Source organism: Ambystoma mexicanum, chromosome 2p (assembly GCF_040938575.1).
Source record: "Ambystoma mexicanum isolate Mex_15411 chromosome 2p, UKY_AmexF1_1, whole genome shotgun sequence".
Lineage (NCBI taxonomy): Eukaryota > Metazoa > Chordata > Amphibia > Caudata > Ambystomatidae > Ambystoma > Ambystoma mexicanum.
The window spans coordinates 940,370,851-940,389,467 of NC_090923.1; the positions used below are offsets into that span (position 1 = coordinate 940,370,851).

The following is an 18,617-nucleotide window of genomic DNA, read 5'->3' on the forward strand; positions in this document are numbered from 1 at the left end:
TCATCGAAGAAGGACTAATGTCCGAACTGCATCAGATCCTCATGAAATAAAAGCCAGCTTTTCTTCTAATGGGTACAATTTTTCATTTTTCTAAGGGAGAATTAGAAGCATATTGAAAAGAACAGTAATCGCCACAAAGTGATTTGTAAGGCAGTGCCTTTGGAGGTTCACCCGGTCTCTGACCAGTATCTTAGAATCTTTCTTTAGATTCCCTGTACCATTCTGGACCAATTACCGTCTTGTGTCACTCTTGCTCCTTTCATTCCACTGTCTTATCCCTCTTTTATCCTGCAAGTAAGGCATGATATTTTAAGTATTGACAGATCTCCGATTACTGATCTGTTTGATAACCAGGTGCTTTGTCATAAGGTCACCACTTCATGAAATTTGTGCAGTCTCACACAGACGAGCATAGGCGCTGTGAAACCTGTACAGTGGTTATCTATAGTCTGAAAGATTCATAACCTACTGTGCTTGTTTGGGTGTGTTCAGCATTTCCTCTGTGATTTGAGAATTTCACCATCCTTGTTCTTCGTTTTACAGAAAGAAGTTGACCCAGCTTGGTGATAAACCTCCTCCAAAGAAAGATGAGCCACCTGCCAATGTAAGTTACTACCTTATGGTAGTCATTTTTTGCAAGAGATGTTGTCGATGGACTTTCACTGATTGTACTGGACAAAGACAGATGGGACATTGTTTGAAAGAATATACAGATTCCTGTATTCACGGTGTGGGGGCACAATCCCAAATATAAGCAAAAAACGAGAGTCTTAAGCTTTCTTTGGCTCACCTTTTGGTAGATGTGGTCAGCCAGCGCCAGCCAACTGTTATGAAGGTAGTCTAGAATACAAGAATCCATGTTAACTCAATATTACTTTGAATTAAAGAATGTCCACACAGTGGTCTTATGAAAGTAGACTTTATATTTTGTACAAGTTTAGTTAGCAGTGATGAGGGTTACAAATTTGAGGATGGAAAGCTTCTTGGGTTGCGATCCTCGTGATCAACCTCAAGGCCAAAGGTCAAACAAAACCATAGGTTGCCAGGTCATATGGAAAGAAGCGATGCTTCTTGATCCCCAGCAGTAGGTGTAGGATTGAGGGTTAAAGGTTTGGCCAGTATTATCGATAGAACTGTTTCGGGAGTGTTCTAGTGCTTTCCAGAAGTAAAGCCCAGTGGTGGGAACCTTGCTGTCAGGTTTTTGAATCCATTAATACTCGCTGCCAATCAATGCTCGTGTCCTTGTAAGGTGACAAGGCTGCAGCATTGCTTCTTGTGTTATGACTTTGGGTGGAGGCTGCGCAACAGCTGAACTGCTGTGTAGCCACTAGCGATGCCAGTTGAGCTACTACTACTGCAGTGATAGTGTGGTAAAGTGGTCTAGTTTGTTAGAGATGCACCGCTGTACCATGACCAGCGACGGATGCTCAGGTAGGACTTGGAATTTTGAGTACTGCTTTAACTTTGGCTATCTTTTGACAGAATCAGTGGCCATGTACAGAACTAAGCTTCAATGCAGACACCCGCGCTTTACATCTTCCTGAAAACACTATTGAGAGAGGAACTTCAACTTTATTTAGTAAGCCTAACAAATGGCTAGCTTTCCCTACACTGACCTTCACTTTCCCTGTGTGAGAGGGTGTACTGCACCTATGTGGAATTGATGAGCCACTTATCTAGGTGAAAGACAGGGAGAGCTTATCCCTATCTAGACTACTTCTAAAATTGTATTGATTCACAACTGGTCTATCATTCTCTATTAATTACTGTTGTATCAATAATTGTTAAAAACACAAGACATTTTGAGTTTGTATGGAAACAAAAGAAATCAAAGAAAACCAGATAAATCGTTGGCAAAAGGAGAGGGATGCAGGTGGGGGAGAGCCTTCACTTGTAAATCTATTTTTCCGGTTATTGAACCTGGTGCGTGTTTGTAACCTTCACGTATCCATTAGTATAGCCTACTGGTTTCAGTGGCATTTTATAATTTTTCCACTTTCATCAGGACGGTTGTTTCTGGTAAAAATGATTAATCTTGTTTGAATGTATACTCCATCTGTCATACTGCTGTAACATCGCGTGGGTTGCTTCATACTCTAGGTATAGCACAATCAACATTCCACAGGCACTGTGACTATTCTGTTACTTGCCGGAGGTCTGGTCATTGAATACAAGTTCCACCACCAAGGTCAGGTAAGTGAGTTGGGTCCAGGACATTACACCCATGTAGGATAATACACCCATGTAACCCTAAGGAAGACCCGGGGGACAAACTGGTAGGTTAACTTACCCTCGGACTCGGTTTCCAGAGACCACTGCAGGTGTTCCAAAATTCGTTCGGGGCACAATCTTCTGTGCTTAGTCCGGTCCAGTAAGGCCCAGGGGATCGCGGGTACAGATGTCACTTTTGGCTTCAGGATTTTGTTTAGGTCGGTTGAGGTGCACCGGAATCTGTTAGTTTCCAGTAGAAGACCCAAACGCGGAAAGATGACAAATCCTGCAGGGCACACTATACAGTCCCTTCCCCCTTCTTTGGCACATGCACAACCGCGAAAGACACAGCTTTGCCTGGTGAAGGGTTTTCCATGTAAGGCATTTCCTGACCTCATAACGCAGGAAGAACAAAGAATATGTCCAGAGAACAAGCAAAAAAGCTTGTGGCACGGCCATATTGGGGTACTATTCACCGTTGGTAGACATTTGCTGTAAATGTACAATTGCACAAGTAAAGTAAAACAAACACTACAAATATCTCAGCTGCCACCAGCTTGTCTTGAGGCCATTGTAAAAGTAATCCAAAAGCCATTATATGAAAAGATAGAAGGATTCAAAGTAATATAATGTGTACAATGTTAACAATAAAATAGTCCCTCGATGCTGATAGTCTTTGGGAATACTCGGTTTCCCCATAAGAATGTGCAAAACATGCAAGGAGAGAAAGACTACACTTACCTCCAAAAGGTCACAACCAGGTTTGAAACCAGCAAAGGAATAGGAATCTATGAAGGCAGAGGTGCAAGAAGAAAAGATATTGCTTAACATTTTACAAGGTAGCGAGTTTTAAAATAGCACATTGGGGGCTGAATAGCAGCACTTTTCTCACAAACACAAGGTTATATTGTTTCAAACTTTTAGCAGTCACTGGGTGGGGTCTGGGAGTTGTGGCTACCGCACTGAACTTTCACAGGATTATTTCCTGGCTGTAATGTGGTTTCCTGTTCAAATCCTGTCCCCCATTCACAAACCGATTAGATCTGGTTCTTGCACCCATAGCCCATGTTCTTGGGCAAGCCATAGCCATTTGTATCCCGCTCACTATCCCATTTGAACAATGTCTGGCCGTTTCGATTGGTACTGGATTTACACAGTGGTTCCTGATGGGGGGGGGGGGGCACCCGTGGCGTACATCAGTTGTACCCCACTAAATTCATAGGAAGGATGCCACCCACCAATGGGGCCACACAGCCTGCTCTGCAAGGAGGCCCACATTTGCGGTGTCCATACCCTGAGAATTTGGGCCTCTCATGGGGCGATATTGATGTTTGCATTCCTGATGACTCTTGGGAGAAAGGTTTAAGTAGAACAGTTAAGGAAAATACTCAAGGCCGTGTGCCAGAAGGGTTGGGTGGACCTTTGACCTTTTTATGCAATTCTCAAAACCGATCTTGAGCAAGCAATGTTAAACCTGTACATGGCAATTTGATCTGGAGTTACTACTGTAGCGGCACAAGCCACAACACATAGCTTGCGACCCCATCTTGTGTATACTGCACTTGCCAAACATAATACTGCTAACCACATCACCCACAAAGCATGGCAACATATCATGCCCCCTTGGCATCCCACCACTACTAGTTCCTACGATCCCAACACGTTACCCACAATCTCATTCACTTATGAACATGCAGGCAATTTACTTCCTGTGCTCTTGAGTTGGTAGGATGGTTGCACAGACCAGGCAAACTTCCTGTAGGGACATGCAATGCTTACATATGACAGACCTGTGCTCTCAGAGGCTCTTGTTCATAGATTTGACTACTGGAAGGACTCTTGCTGCGTTGCTGTTCTCGATCAATAGCTTTACTTAACTGTCGACTCGTAGTTTATGGCAGAAGGACCCCATAAAGTGCAAATTAACCCGGAACATTCTTGGCTTCATCAGGCTTGTACTGTAGTTTTTGTATTCAGATTATGGCTTTGTAGGCACAGTCTGTCAAGGCGACAAATCTAAGGTATAGACACAAATATTTTGAAACAAAAGTAACGTCTGTGTCGCGTCTGAGTTGTGGTTGAAAAAGCCAATTAAACCACGGATATAGGTTGCATAATTCGAAGAACTCAGGTTAAAGACGGCACCAAATCCAGTTTTGCAAAGAAAAAAGGTTTGTTATTCATATTGCCCTTATATGGCATGTGTTTCGGCTACAAACACTAGCCTTTCTTAAATCAGAGCCTTAACATAACAAAACAGAAAACATTTGGGAGTGAAAAAGTGGAAGAGGAAGGGAAAGGGGATGAATAAATTTAAATGTGCAATTATTTAGCGCATAAAGTCAAAGTATCAGTCACATTCATCACAATAAAAAACAAGACGGAATAGTTAAGAGTAGTCGCAGAAATACAGGGGTTGGCAAAGGGGAGTATTCATGGGGTAAAGAACAAATATGAAACAGTATATCAAGAACAAAGCGGAAAAACAAAGATATTTAATTAGTCCAGGTACTTCCTTAAGTCCATTTTACAAGTTGCTTGGCCATTTTATAAAATTGTGCAAACGTTGTTAACTTATTACTGTATGTTCTCAAATATTTGTATTAAGTCAAGTTCACGGATAGATGGGTTGAATCCCTTTGGAAAAAAAATAAGTGCAAAGACTCAGTATTCTTGTGAATTCTAGTGTACGTACGTCCTCTGACTTCTAAAGAATGATGTTTATTAGGGTTAAGCAATACAAGCACTAATGCGTTCCTTTCCGTGTATCAACAAATCATTTTAGAAAAGAAACTCCTGAGTTAGGGACTCTAGGTTCTATTAGTGTGCCTTGCGCGAAATGCGCTCTCAATGTCTGTTACAGAAGAAACAACTAAAAATAAAAATCAACAAGGCTATATGAACCAAATAAAATGTTATAAGAAAGACAACAGAAACCAAATACCAAGCGGGTCCGTTTTCAATTACCAACGAACATAGCACCTACGCCACTTACACAAGGAGGAGGAGAAGAAGGAAGGGGGTACAAGACCTAACAAATCAAGAAGCACAAGGAAACGCAAACAGAAGATTCACCACAGCGAGTGCGAAAGAATATACCGGGAACAAATGGGACAAGACCTTGTTATCAATTTATCTAAGGGAATACTGACCGAAACTGAAAATAAACTATTAAACAGGGGATTATCGTTTGCACCCACCACCTGGTTCAGTGACATTGATATCAACCTATACATATTTGTGCGCAAACTAAAACGTAAACATTTTATTGCAACCAGGGTACCAACTAACTATGAAAAGTCGATACAGATGAACCAAAGTGAACATGCGATTAAAAAAATTGAAGAGATACACCTTCTAAGATCAATTGGTGAATCACAAGAGTACGACATACCAGAACACCTTTGTGAGCTAAACATACAACCGGACATGTTACCAAGCAAAGAATTGAAGCCCAAATCAAATGTGTGCCTCAACTAGCACCGGATAACATCATAGACACTTTTTATAAAGCTGTCACAGAGGACTTTTACAAACCTAAGAATAAGACAACTCGAAAGACCCCGATGTATAATCTGTCTCTGCAAGAAAAGAAGGTTTTACAGGATCTAGCATCGGACTTATCAATAGTAATAAAGGAAGCAGACAAAGGGGGCAACATTGTCATCAAGGAGAGACAGGATTACCTAGAATTGGCCAGACGACATTTAGAGAAACCTGGCTGCTACAAGACACTCTCGACTGAACCAAAAAACAAATTTTGCAAAAACTGGAGCAGGAAATACTGGACTGGCACAAGAAAGGTCTTTTGACCGACGAAGAGAAAACTTTCCTGTATATTAAGGAACCAGTAATTCCCACCATGTATTTTTTACTAAATGTACACAAGGACTATGACAGAATACCTGAAGGCCAGCCCTTCCTAAGTGGCATTGGGTGGGCAACGGAAAACATCTCACAATACCTTGATAACATCTTGAGACCAAGAGCAAGCAAACTGAGAGCGTATCTTAAGGATACCACCGATGTTATTCTTAAACTCAAAACTATTGAATGGAAACAGGACTATCAACTGGCAAGCCTGGATGTCAAGGCACTTCACACGTCCATTCAACAACATTGGGCGATCAAGGCCATAGACCATACCTTCAAAGGGGACTCGTCATCACTTTATCTTCAAGTGGACAAGATCAAGGAAATGCTCAAATTAACCTTTGATTGCAATATATTTACCTTTAACAATATAATCTACCAACAAACAAAAAGTGTGGCAGTGGGCACAAAATATGCCCTGGTCCTGGCAAACCTCTTTATGGGCTATCTGGAAGAAATCGTCATTTATCAGGACATATCTTATCAGAAACAACTACTCAAGTGGATGAGATACATAGACAATGTTTTAATAGTTTGGAAGGGCACAGCACTGGAATTCAATGACTTTGTAAACCGCATCAACAATAATGTATTTGGAATAGAGTTCTCTGGAAGCTGTGATGCCTTACTTAATCAACTTTCTTGATCTAACAATTTGTCAAACTGAATGAACTGAAGACGTACACATACAGAAACCCTACTGAAGTCAATTCCATACTACACGCCAAAAGCTGCCATCGAAAATCTACCATTCTCAATATACCCACAGGGGAGTTTATCCGAGCGAGACGAAACTGCCAAACCTCTGCAGCTTTTGCCAAAGAATGTACCTGTGATGAGATTGTAGTCAACAATCCTTAATAATCACTAAAATATCTGAGAAAGAATGCCTTTATAATAAATGCCTTTATTTCTGAATGGAGTGCATGAGGTGCCCTCTTCTAATGAGAGCTCCTTGGTTTTTGTTTGCTAGGGAACAGGAGAAGACATGGGAGAGACTGAGAACGACAGTTATACGTGGGCATATTGAAGGGCAGATTAAGTGAAGCCATATTCCAGCCTGTTGCTGATTGCTATGCGCTGTTGTGCTAAATAAGGCATTGTTACAAAACGTATGGCGATCGTTGTCGCCGGCTGAATCCTGTTGACGGAAGATGTGCCGTTGCACTCAATAAGGTGTTGGTTACAAATACGGCGATCGTTGTTGCCGTTTGAATCCTGCGAAAGTAAGTGGCGCTGGTGTGTTATATTTTTATAAAGGCACAGAGTCGAAAGGTGTGTCGATTGACAGTTGCCGGGTGAGGTCGTTTGAAGACTTGACCCTTGAAGAGAGCTGAGCTCCGATACAAAGGGCTGAAGGGGCGGAGGCGTGATTCCTTTATTTTCTGCACGGGAGGGAAGTTCTGTGTTTAACAGCCGATCCAGCTGACAACGGGTCAAAGTGAAAGCACGTTAGTTGAAAAGACGGACGGACGGACGGAGAATATATTTCTGAGGCTTGTGGAATCTGCTTAGATCACATGCTGTCCATAGTCCGACGTCTAGTGGAAGCTGCAGAGTATTAGTTTGTTTTTCGAAACTCGAAAATGGGCGTCGACACAGGGCGTGCCAGTAATACTATCCCTAGTGTGACATCCACTGTACCCAAAATCCCAACACGCGTCTAGGATCCTCAGATAGTTTTTTTTCCGCCATACTGGTCGGAAGCATTTTGTGGAGTCCCCTGGCCTTAGCCATACTTTTGCTAAAATATTGATTTATTGACATCCTTCCCTATCCCAACGTCGAACTTCGACACTCTACGCCGGCTGGAGAAGAAATCGACCGTCGCCTGCTGCACAACGGATTTGGGCCTCGGAAGGCCTCTGGCCTCGGCCCGGGCCTTGGAAGGCCTCTGGCCTCTGCCCTGCAAGTAGGGAGAGTGGGGGGTTGGACATACTCTACACTCTTGGTATATAGGTACACCTTATACATTTCCTACACTTAACAGCCCGCTGCCTTAAGGTGCGTATGGAGGGTACCCCTTTTCAATTCTGCCCCAAGTGCAATCGCAAATACTCTTGGGTCGACAGGCACGCCACGTGCAATCTCTGCTTGCCGAGGGACCACCCCGAAGCGAACTGCAGAGCGTGTCTTAGGTTTAAACCTAAGACACTTAAGGACCGTTCGACGCGTTGGGCCCACCATGCCAGGCAGGCGGCCATGGCAGCGGAGGGTGCCTTCAGCGATGGCAGCGACGCTGTGCTTTCGGACGGAGAGGGCATTACGGCATCGAAAGACAGCCGAGCGCAGGTCCCCGACCTCGGAAGGTCGTCCGGCAGGGCGGCTATGGGGAAGACCCCCGGCGACACAGGCGCTTCACACACCACCCACACTAAACAAACAAAGTCCAACCGAGACTCGACGACGTCGAGTGCTCGGAAAGAGGCACAAACAGAGCGGTCCGAATCAGTGTCCTCTGGGCGTTCGAGATCGCTGCATGACTCCAGGCAATTATCCACTCTTGCCAAGAGTGCCTCGCTCCCTAGGCTAACGGAAGTTCGATCGTCGGAAGACGAAGACGACTTCCACCCCCAGGCCGCACTCCAGGAGTTAGAGCCTGCAGACAAGATCAGCACGGCCCCACGTTCGAAGGACAGGGACTCTACCCTCGATCCACGACGCCAGGCGTCGAAAACCTCCGGAGCCACAAAGGGACAGGGAAAACACTTTTCCACTCACGGGGAGGGGGGAAAACAGCAGAAGAAGCAGCCTCTGCACTCTTCCACACCTGTAAAACACTCCACTCATCCTAAACAGGCAGACAAGACCAGGTCTGCTGATATTTCAAAGAGCAAATCTACTCAAGATAAATCTCCAAAACTTTCTGAGAGCCATTCCCAGTTCCAAAAAATGGTCCAGTGATGACATAGATGGGGTCATGTCAAGGATGTCTTCCTTGGCAGACTTTTACGATAAAAATCCAGACCATTTCCTTTCATATGATCCACAAGGGGCTACACCCTCAGGCTCTAATGATCCTATCCCCCCCGAGTAAGAAGCCCCGGTTTGAGACACCAATGAGGTCTACAGACCCCTTCGAGGTACAACCATACTCTCGACCATACTCACTATATCAAGGAGAGACTTCCTTTGGTGAGGACCAAGATTTTGGCATGGTAGAAGAGCAAACCGGGACGGGCTACTATGGGGATGATGACCAAGAAGAGGAGGAGGAAGACCCCGAAACCTACAGAGTAGATTCCCCTGTAGAAAAGGAAGCCCCGGTTACCGACTCCCCTGTCGATAACCAACCCCTCCTGAACGAGGTTCTCGCACGTGCAGCAGAACATTTCCATATTGACACCCACGGTGTCCAGGAGGAGAGGGACTTCGCCAAGGAGTTAGTAGGAGAAAGGAGGCCTGTTGCACAGACCATCCCTATCCTCAAGTCTATTCAGCGAAGAATAGACCCGTCCCTGGTGAACCCAAACCTCACCAGAGCAGTGAATCCCAGAGTTGAAAAACATTTCAGGGCAGCCCAGTCTGACCCTCTCTAGATAAGGACATCTGAAGCTAGACTCCCTAGTTGTCACTAACACTCGTAAGAGGGCTGGAACACCCTTGTCATCGTCCGAAGCTCCTCCAGACAAGGAGAGCAAAAAACAATATGGTTTCGGCAGGAAAGTTGCCTCAACGTCCGCCTATCAGGCAAGGATTGCAAACTCCACCACCCTGTTGGCCAGCTACAACTGCCATCAGTGGGAAGAAGTCGCGGCACTCCTAGCCTCTGCTCCGGAACCCTTAAAGGGCCAGTTAGCTCGGATTTCCGCAGAGGGTAGAGCCGTGTCTGGTTGCATTTTAAAAGCAACCTTTGACGCCGCGGACAACGCAGGCAGATTGATAGCAGAAGGCACTGTTATCAAGAGACATGCGTGGTTACGGCAGTCTGGTTTTAAAGCAGAAACCCAGGCATCATTGTTGGACAAACCGGTGGAAGCCGATCTGTTTGGTAAGGCGGTCGAGGACGCACTGAAGAATGCCAAGGACGAATACGAGACACTCAAGTCCCTTGGCCAGTTAACCAATAAACCCCCTAACCAGAGAGGGAATAGTAATTTTCGTCGTCCGTGCGGCCAAAATTCCCAGAGGATCTAACTATTCCCAGGGGCAGGGTACACAGTGGAACAACAGCCAACAGTCTACCCAGGGTTACGGCAGGGGTAATGGAAGAGGACGTGGTAAAGGCAGAGGCAGCCCCAGCAAAGGAGGCGGCACGCCTCCACCAAAGCAGTGACGCTCAGTTCAGGGTCCCTTCTCACGCAACCCCAGTAGGGGGACGCATTTCCAACTTCACCCAGGCTTGGGAAGGGATCACATCAGACAGATGGGTGCTGTCAACAGTATCCACAGGGTACTGTATAGAACTACTGCAGCGTCCCCGGAACGATCCTCCACGACAAAGAGTGTACACTCTTTAGAACATCAGAAGATTCTCCTCGAGGAGATCGCCATTCTGCTAGAAAAGGATGCGATAGAACTCGTCCCGGGACACCAGGTAAACAAGGGTATTTATTCATCTTACTTCCTTGTGCCAAAAAAAGATTTGACAATGCGCCCAGTATTGGACTTACGGCCTGCCAACAAGTATGTCAAGCCCCAAAAGTTTTGTATGACTACGCTACAAGAGGTAATCCCCCTCCTAAAAAAGGGGGATTACATGGCAACCTTGGATATAAAAGATGCCTATTTTCATATTTCCATGTTCCCAGCGCACAGAAGGTACTTGCGCTTTAAGGTGGACAGTCTCACTACCAATTCAAGGTACTGCCCTTCGGGATAGCTTGGGCACCAAGGGTATTCACCAAGGTACTGGCGGTGGCGGCTGCACACCTATGCAGGGAGGCAATCCCGGTGTACCCTTATCTGGACGACTGGCTCATAATGGGGGAAACCCCAGTAATTTGCAGGACAAACATTCAAAGGACTATCGACCTCCTCCACGAATTAGGCTTCTCAATCAACGAGAAAGTCAAGCCTGGTGCCAAGCACCTCCAAACAGTTCCTAGGAGCAATCCTAGATACTCAAGAGGGGTTGACCTTTCCTTCAGAGGAAAGAATTCGGAATATACTACTGCAAATTCCGCAATATCAGTCCGGTCACCAAATAACGGTACGCAAAGCAATGCGTTTACTGGGCATGATGGCGTCATGTATTTACCTGGTCCCCCACGCGCGCCTGCGCATGCGTCCCATGCAGGAATGGTTGGCGAAACAGTGGTCTCAGGCAAGTGGTGAGTGGGACGATCTAGTGGTCGTTTCACCAACACTAGTACAAAGCCTTCACTGGTGGACAAGAGATAATCTTGCACAGAGAAAACCCTTTTACGATCCCGAAGTACAGGCAGTAGTCCCTACCGATGCATGTCTGACGGGGTGGGGAGCTCACCATCTCCACCACACAGCTCAGGGTCTCTGGTCTCCCTCAGTGGCCAAGAACCACATCAACCTGCTAGAGCTTCTGGCAGTATTCAGAGCGCTTCAAGCGTTCGAGCCCCACCTACTAAACCTGTCAGTGCAAATCCGGACGGACAGCACAACAGCCATGTTCTACCTGAACAAGCAAGGAGGGACTCGTTCGCCAAATCTGTCGAAGCTTGCCCAGAAAATCTGGATATGGGCACTCGGACGGAACATCTTCCTGTCATCACAACATGTTCCAGGGGAGCTCAATTCCCTAGCGGATGCTCTGAGCAGAGACTCCCTCCCAGAGGAACATGAATGGGTTCTACACAGAGAGGTCGTAGAAAATATCTTCTCTCAGTGGGGTTTCCCCACTATAGACTTATTCGCCACAAGCGAAAACCGACAATGCCCAGGATTTGCATCCAGGTTCCCCCAACCAGACTCCCAGGGGAACGCCCTGTGGATGAACTGGTCAGGGATGTTTGCGTATGCTTTTCCACCAACTCCTCATCAGGAAGGTGGTGAACAAGATGAACAGAGAGTCGATGACGCTCGTCCTAGTTGCTCCCATGTGGGCAAGACAACCGTGGTTCCCACACCTACGCAGGATGGCGGTGTGCGAGCCCATCAAACTTCCAGCCTGGTACAACCTACTGTCCCAGCACCAAGGTCAAACAGTGCATCAGCAACCCAACTCAATGAACCTGGCAGCATGGCTCCTGAGGTCATAGAGTTTGGACATCTCAATTTACCACAGAGGTGTATGGACATCCTAAAGGAATCTAGGAAACCAAACACAAGGCACTGTTACTTTGACAAGTGGAAGAGATTCGTTATCTGGTGCCAGAGTAGACAAATCAACCCAGTTGATTGCACTCCTTCCACTATTGTTACATACATGCTCCACCTGCTAGACGCAGGATTGGTTTTTAACTCACAAAGTACACCTGGCAGCCCTGTCGGCATACACCACTTCCCATAACAAGGTCTCGTGGTGGAAAGTACCAGTAGTTAAAGCCTTCATGGAAGGGGTAAAGAGACTTCACCCTCCTATTTCGAACCCACCACCAGGGTGGGACCTTAATGTGGTGCTATCTAAGCTCATGGGACCCCCTTTCGAGCCCATGCATAAAAGCAGTCTCAAACACCTGACTTATAAAACGGCCTTCTTAGTAGCTATTAGTTCTATAAGAAGATTCAGTGAAATTCAGCCTCTGTCAGTGCAGGATCCCTTCTTTACTGTCCATAAAGACAAACTGGTTTTACGCACACACCCTAGGTTCTCACCTAAGTTTATATATAAATTCAACGTAAACCAGTCCATCGAGCTTCCGGCTTTCTTCCAGGACCCTCAAAGCTCGGCTGAGGTGAAACTACACACCCTAGATGTGCGTAGGGCAGTCCTCCACTATGTAAATAAAACCAGACCGCTAAGGAAAACAGATCAACTGTTTGTCTCCGTAGCTACAGGCAGAGAGGGGCATCGCGTCTCTAAAGGTGCCATCCCGAAGTGGATTATTAACTGTATCCAGCTGTGTTACTCACTCTCTGAAATAACTCTGCCTTTCACGCCAAGAGCCCACTCTACTAGACGCATTGGGGCCACTCTGGCTTTCATTGCAAATGTACCCCTTGACACCATTTGCAAAGCAGCTACTTGGAGCTCTATTCACACTTTTACTCAGCATTACTGCATTGACACCCATTCCAAGGCAGATACATAAGTGGGACAAGCGGTTCTAAGACACTTATTTGCTCATGGCCCTTCTCACATCCCACCTCCTTCAGGTACTGCTCACTAATCTATGCACAGCATGTGATCTAAGCAGATTCCACAAGCCTCAGAAGGGATACATTACTCACCGTAATCGTATTTCTGATGCTTGTATCTGCTTAGATTCACATGCGACCCACCCTTCCTCCCCTCTGAGAGAAGGCGCATGGTTGCTTGTAGTCTTACCTTTCTATCTATCTGCTTGGATTATCTGTACTCGCGCTACTCCTCATGCTACCTCATGTCAGAAAAAATACAATCTGAGGATCCTAGACGCGTGAGGGATCTTGGGTACAGTGGACGTCACACTAGGGATAGTGTTACTGGCACGCCCTGAGTCGACACCCATTTTTGAGTTTCGAAAAACAAACTAATACTCTGCAGCTTCCACTAGATGTCGGCCTATGCACAGCATGTGAATCTAAGCAGATACAAGCATCAGAAATACGATTACTGTGAGTAATGTGTGTATATATATATATATATATATATGTGTGTGTGTATATATATGTGTATATATATATATATATATTTCTGAGGCTTGTGGAATCTGCTTAGATCACATGCTGTGCATAGGCCGACATCTAGTGGAAGCTGCGGAGTATTAGTTTGTTTTTCGAAACTCGAAAATGGGCGTCGACACAGGCGTGCCAGTAATACTATCCCTAGTGTGACGTCCACTGTACCCAAGATCCCTCACGCGTCTGGGATCCTCAGATTGTTTTTTTCCGCCATACTGGTCGGAAGCATCTTGCGGAGTCCCCTGGCCTTAGCCATACTTTTGCTATTATTGCAATTTAAAATTATTTATTGACATCCTTCCCCACCCCAACGTCGACCATCGACACTCGACGACGGCTGGAGAAGACATCGACCGTCGGCTGCTGCACGACGGATCTGGGCCTCGGAAGGCCGCTGGCCTCGGCCCGGGCCTAGTAGGCCGCTGGCCTCGGCCCTGCAAGTAGGGAGAGTGGGGGGTGGTACATACTCTTCACTCTTGGTATATAGGTACACCTTATATATTTCCTACACTTACCAGCCCGCTGCCTCAAGGTGCGTATGGAGGGTACCCCTTTCCAATTCTGCCCCAAGTGCAACCGCAAATACCCTTGGGTCGACAGGCACGCCACGTGCAATCTCTGCTTGCCGAGGGACCACCCCGAAGCGAACTGCAGAGCGTGTAGTAGGTTTAAACCTAAAACACTTAAGGACCGTTCGACAAAGCGTTGGGCCCACCACGCCAGGCAGGCAGCCATGGCAGCGGAGGGCGCCTTCAGCGATGGCAGCGACGCCGTACTTTCGGACGGCGAGGGCATTACGGCGTCGAAAGACTGCCGAGCACAGGTCCCCGACCTCGGAAGGTTGTCCGGCAGGGCGGCTATGGGGAAGACCCCCGGCGACGCAAGCGCTACACCTACACACACTAAGCACACTAAGTCCAACCGAACCTCGACGACGTCGACTTCTCGGAAAGAGGCACGGATAGAACGGTCCGACTCGGTGTCCTCTGGGCGCTCTCGATCGAGATCGCCTCATGACGCAAGGCAATCATCCACTCTTGCCAAGAGTGCCTCGCTCCCTAGATTAACGGAAGTTTGATCGTCGGAAGACGAAGACGACTTCCACCCCCAGGCCGCGCTCCAAGAGACCGAGAGCGCAGTTAACACCAGCGAGGCCCCACGCTCGAAACAAGATACCTCTCCCGACCCTCGGCGCCAGGCGTCGAAAGTCTCTGGGGCCTCCAAGGGGCAGGGAAAACATTTTTCCACGCACGGGGAGGGAGGGAAACAGCGGAAAGCTCAGCCTTCCACTCCTGTAAGACCATCCTTCCACCCCAAGCAGACAGATAAACATAAATCTACTGGGACATCAACATCCAGCAAGGGTACCCTTGATAAGTCCTCTAAGTTGCCTACTAAAGTCATACCCTGTTCCAAAGAATGGTCCAGTGAGGACATAGACAGGGTCATGTCAAGGATGTCTTCCTTAGCGGATTTTTATGACAAAAACCCAGAACATTTCCTTTCGTATGACCCTCAAGGGGCCACACCCTCAGGCTCCTCTGATCCTATCCCCCTAAGTAAAAAGGCCTGGGTCGAAAGACCTGACCCCTTCGAGGTGCAGCCTTACTCTACTCCATACTCTACTCCACACCCCAGATACCAAGGACAACCTTTCCCTGAAGGGGACCAGGAGTTTTCAATTATGGAGGAACGAACCGGGTCTGAATACTATGCGGAGGATGAGGACCTGGAGGAGGTAGAAGATGAGCAGGAAATTTACAGAGTAGATTCCCCGGTAGAGAGCGAAGCCCCAGTTACCGACTCGCCAGTTGATAACCAACCCCTCCTTAATGAAGTTCTTGCTCGCGCAGCAGAACATTTTCACATCGACACCCACGGTGTACAGGAGGAAAGGGACTTCGCAGAAGAGTTGGTGGGAGAGAGGAGGCCGGTCGCTCAGACCATCCCTATCCTTAAATCCATCCAACGTAGAATAGATCCATCCCTGGTGAATCCTAACCTCACCAGAGCCGTCAACCCCAGAGTCGAAAAACTTTTTCGGGCAGCCCAGTCTGACCCTCTTTATATAAGAGGTCATCTTAAACCAGACTCCCTAGTGGTTACCAACACTCGGAAGAGGGCTGGGACACCCTTATCGTCGTCAGAAGCTCCTCCCGACAAGGAGAGCAAAAGACTGTACGGGTTTGGCAGGAAGGTAGCCTCAACGTCCGCCTACCAAGCAAGGATTGCAAACTCCACCACCCTGTTGGCAAGTTACAACTGCCATCAATGGGAAGAGGTCGCAGCGCTCATAGCCTCTGCTCCTGAACAGTTAAAGGGCCAGTTGGCTCGGATCTCGGCAGAAGGGAGAGCCGTGTCTGGTTGCATATTAAAAGCAACTTTCGACGCTGCAGACAACGCAGGAAGATTGATAGCAGAAGGAACTGTTATCAAGAGACATGCGTGGTTACGGCAGTCGGGGTTCAAAACAGAAACACAGGCTTCATTAATAGACAAGCCGGTGGAACCAGATCTATTGTTTGGGAAAGCGGTCGAAGACGCACTTAAAAATGCCAAGGACGAGTACGAGACTCTCAAATCCCTTGGCCAGCTTACCAACAAACCCCCGAACCAGAGGGGGAACAGTAATTTTCGTCGCCCACGCGGCCAAAATTCACAAAGAGGCAACTATGCCCAAGGACAGGGTACACAATGGAACAACAACCAGCAGTCTACCCAAAGTTACAGCAAAGGTAACAAGAGAGGTCGTGGAAGAGGCAGAGGCAGCCCCAACAAGGGAGGGGGCACGCCTCCGCCAAAGCAGTGACGCTCAGTTCAGGGTCCCTTCTCACGCAACCCCAGTAGGGGGACGCATTTCCAACTTCACCCAGGCTTGGGAAGGGATCACCTCAGACAGATGGGTGCTGTCAACAGTGTCCACAGGATATTGTATAGAATTACTGCAGCGTCCCCGGAACCACCCTCCACGACAAAGAATACACTCCTTAGAACATCAGAAGATCCTTCTCGAGGAGATCGCCATTCTGCTAGAAAAGGACGCGATAGAACTCGTCCCAGGACACCAGGTAAACAAGGGTATCTATTCAACTTACTTCCTTGTGCCAAAAAAAGATTTGACAATGCGCCCAGTATTGGACCTACGGCCTGCCAACAAGTATGTCAAGCCCCAAAAATTCCGTATGACCACGCTACAAGAGGTAATCCCCCTCCTAAAAAGAGGGGACTACATGGCAACCTTGGATATGAAAGATGCTTATTTTCATATTTCCATGCTCCCGGCGCACAAAAAATACTTGCGCTTCAAAGTGGACAGTCGCCACTACCAATTCAAGGTACTGCCCTTCGGGATAGCTTCAGCACCAAGGGTATTCACCAAGGTACTGGCGGTGGCAGCTGCACACCTACGCAGGGAGGCAATCCCAGTGTACCCTTATCTGGACGACTGGCTCATAACGGGGGAAACCCCAAGAATTTGCATGTCAAACATTCAGAGGACTATCGACCTCCTCCACGAGTTAGGCTTCTCTATCAACGAGAAGAAGTCAAGTCTGGTGCCAAGCACCTCAAAACAGTTCCTAGGAGCAATCCTAGATACTCAGAAAGGGTTGACCTTCCCCTCGGAAGAGAGAATTCGGAATATACTACTGCAAATTCCACATTATCAGTCAGGTCAACAAATAACGGTACGCAAAGCAATGCGGTTACTGGGCATGATGGCGTCATGCATTTACCTGGTCCCCCACGCGCGTCTGCGCATGCGTCCCATGCAGGAATGGTTGGCGAAACAGTGGTCTCAGGCAAGTGGTCAGTGGGACGATCTAGTGGTCGTTTCGCCAACACTCGTACAGAGCTTACACTGGTGGACAAAAGAGAATCTCGCAAGGGGAAAACCCTTTTACGATCCCGAAGTACAAGCAGTGGTAACTACAGATGCTTGCCTGACTGGGTGGGGAGCTCACCATCTCCACCACACAGCTCAGGGTCTCTGGTCTCACTCAGTAGCCAAGAACCACATCAACCTGCTAGAGCTTCTGGCAGTATTCCGAGCGCTTTGGGCGTTCGAGCCCCATCTACTAAACTTGTCGGTGCAGATCCGGACGGACAGCACGACAGCCATGTTTTATCTGAACAAACAAGGAGGGACTCGTTCGCCAAATCTGTCCAAGCTTGCCCAGAAAATCTGGATATGGGCACTCAGACGGAACATCTTCCTATCAGCACAACATGTTCCAGGGGAGCTCAATTCCCTAGCGGATGCCCTAAGCAGAGACTCCCTTCCAGAAGAACACGAATGGGTCCTTCACAGAGAGATCGTAGAAGATCTCTTCTCTCAGTGGGGTTTCCCCACTATAGACCTATTCGCCACAAGCGAAAACAAACAATGCCCAGGATTTGCATCTAGGTTCCCCCAGCCAGACTCCCAAGGGAACGCCCTGTGGATGAACTGGTCAGGGATGTTTGCGTACGCTTTTCCACCAACTCCTCATCAGAAAGGTGGTGTACAAGATGAACAAGGAATCGATGACGCTCATCCTAGTTGCTCCCATGTGGGTGAGACAACCATGGTTTCCACACCTACGCAGGATGGCGCTGTGCGAGTCCATCAAACTCCCAGCCTGGTACAACCTACTGTCCCAGCAACAAGGTCTAACAGTGCACCAGGAACCCAACTCAATGAACCTGGCAGCATGGCTCCTGAGGTCATAGAGTTTGGGCATCTCAATTTACCACAGAGGTGTATGGACATCCTAAAAGAATCCAGGAAACCAAACACAAGGCACTGTTACTTT

The 18,617-nt window shown here is 47.4% G+C and overlaps 1 protein-coding gene across 6 annotated transcripts in view; it reads left to right on the forward strand.

Moving 5' to 3' along the window:
• The window catches only part of VASP (vasodilator stimulated phosphoprotein), a 476,938-nt gene that overhangs the window by 392,594 nt on the left and 65,727 nt on the right, over positions 1–18,617 (forward strand). For all 6 annotated transcript variants that reach the window (XM_069644704.1, XM_069644701.1, XM_069644707.1 and 3 more), the window contains one exon: positions 544–604. In XM_069644704.1, coding sequence (XP_069500805.1) covers positions 544–604 — 61 coding nt within the window. The remainder of the gene's footprint in view (positions 1–543; positions 605–18,617) is intronic.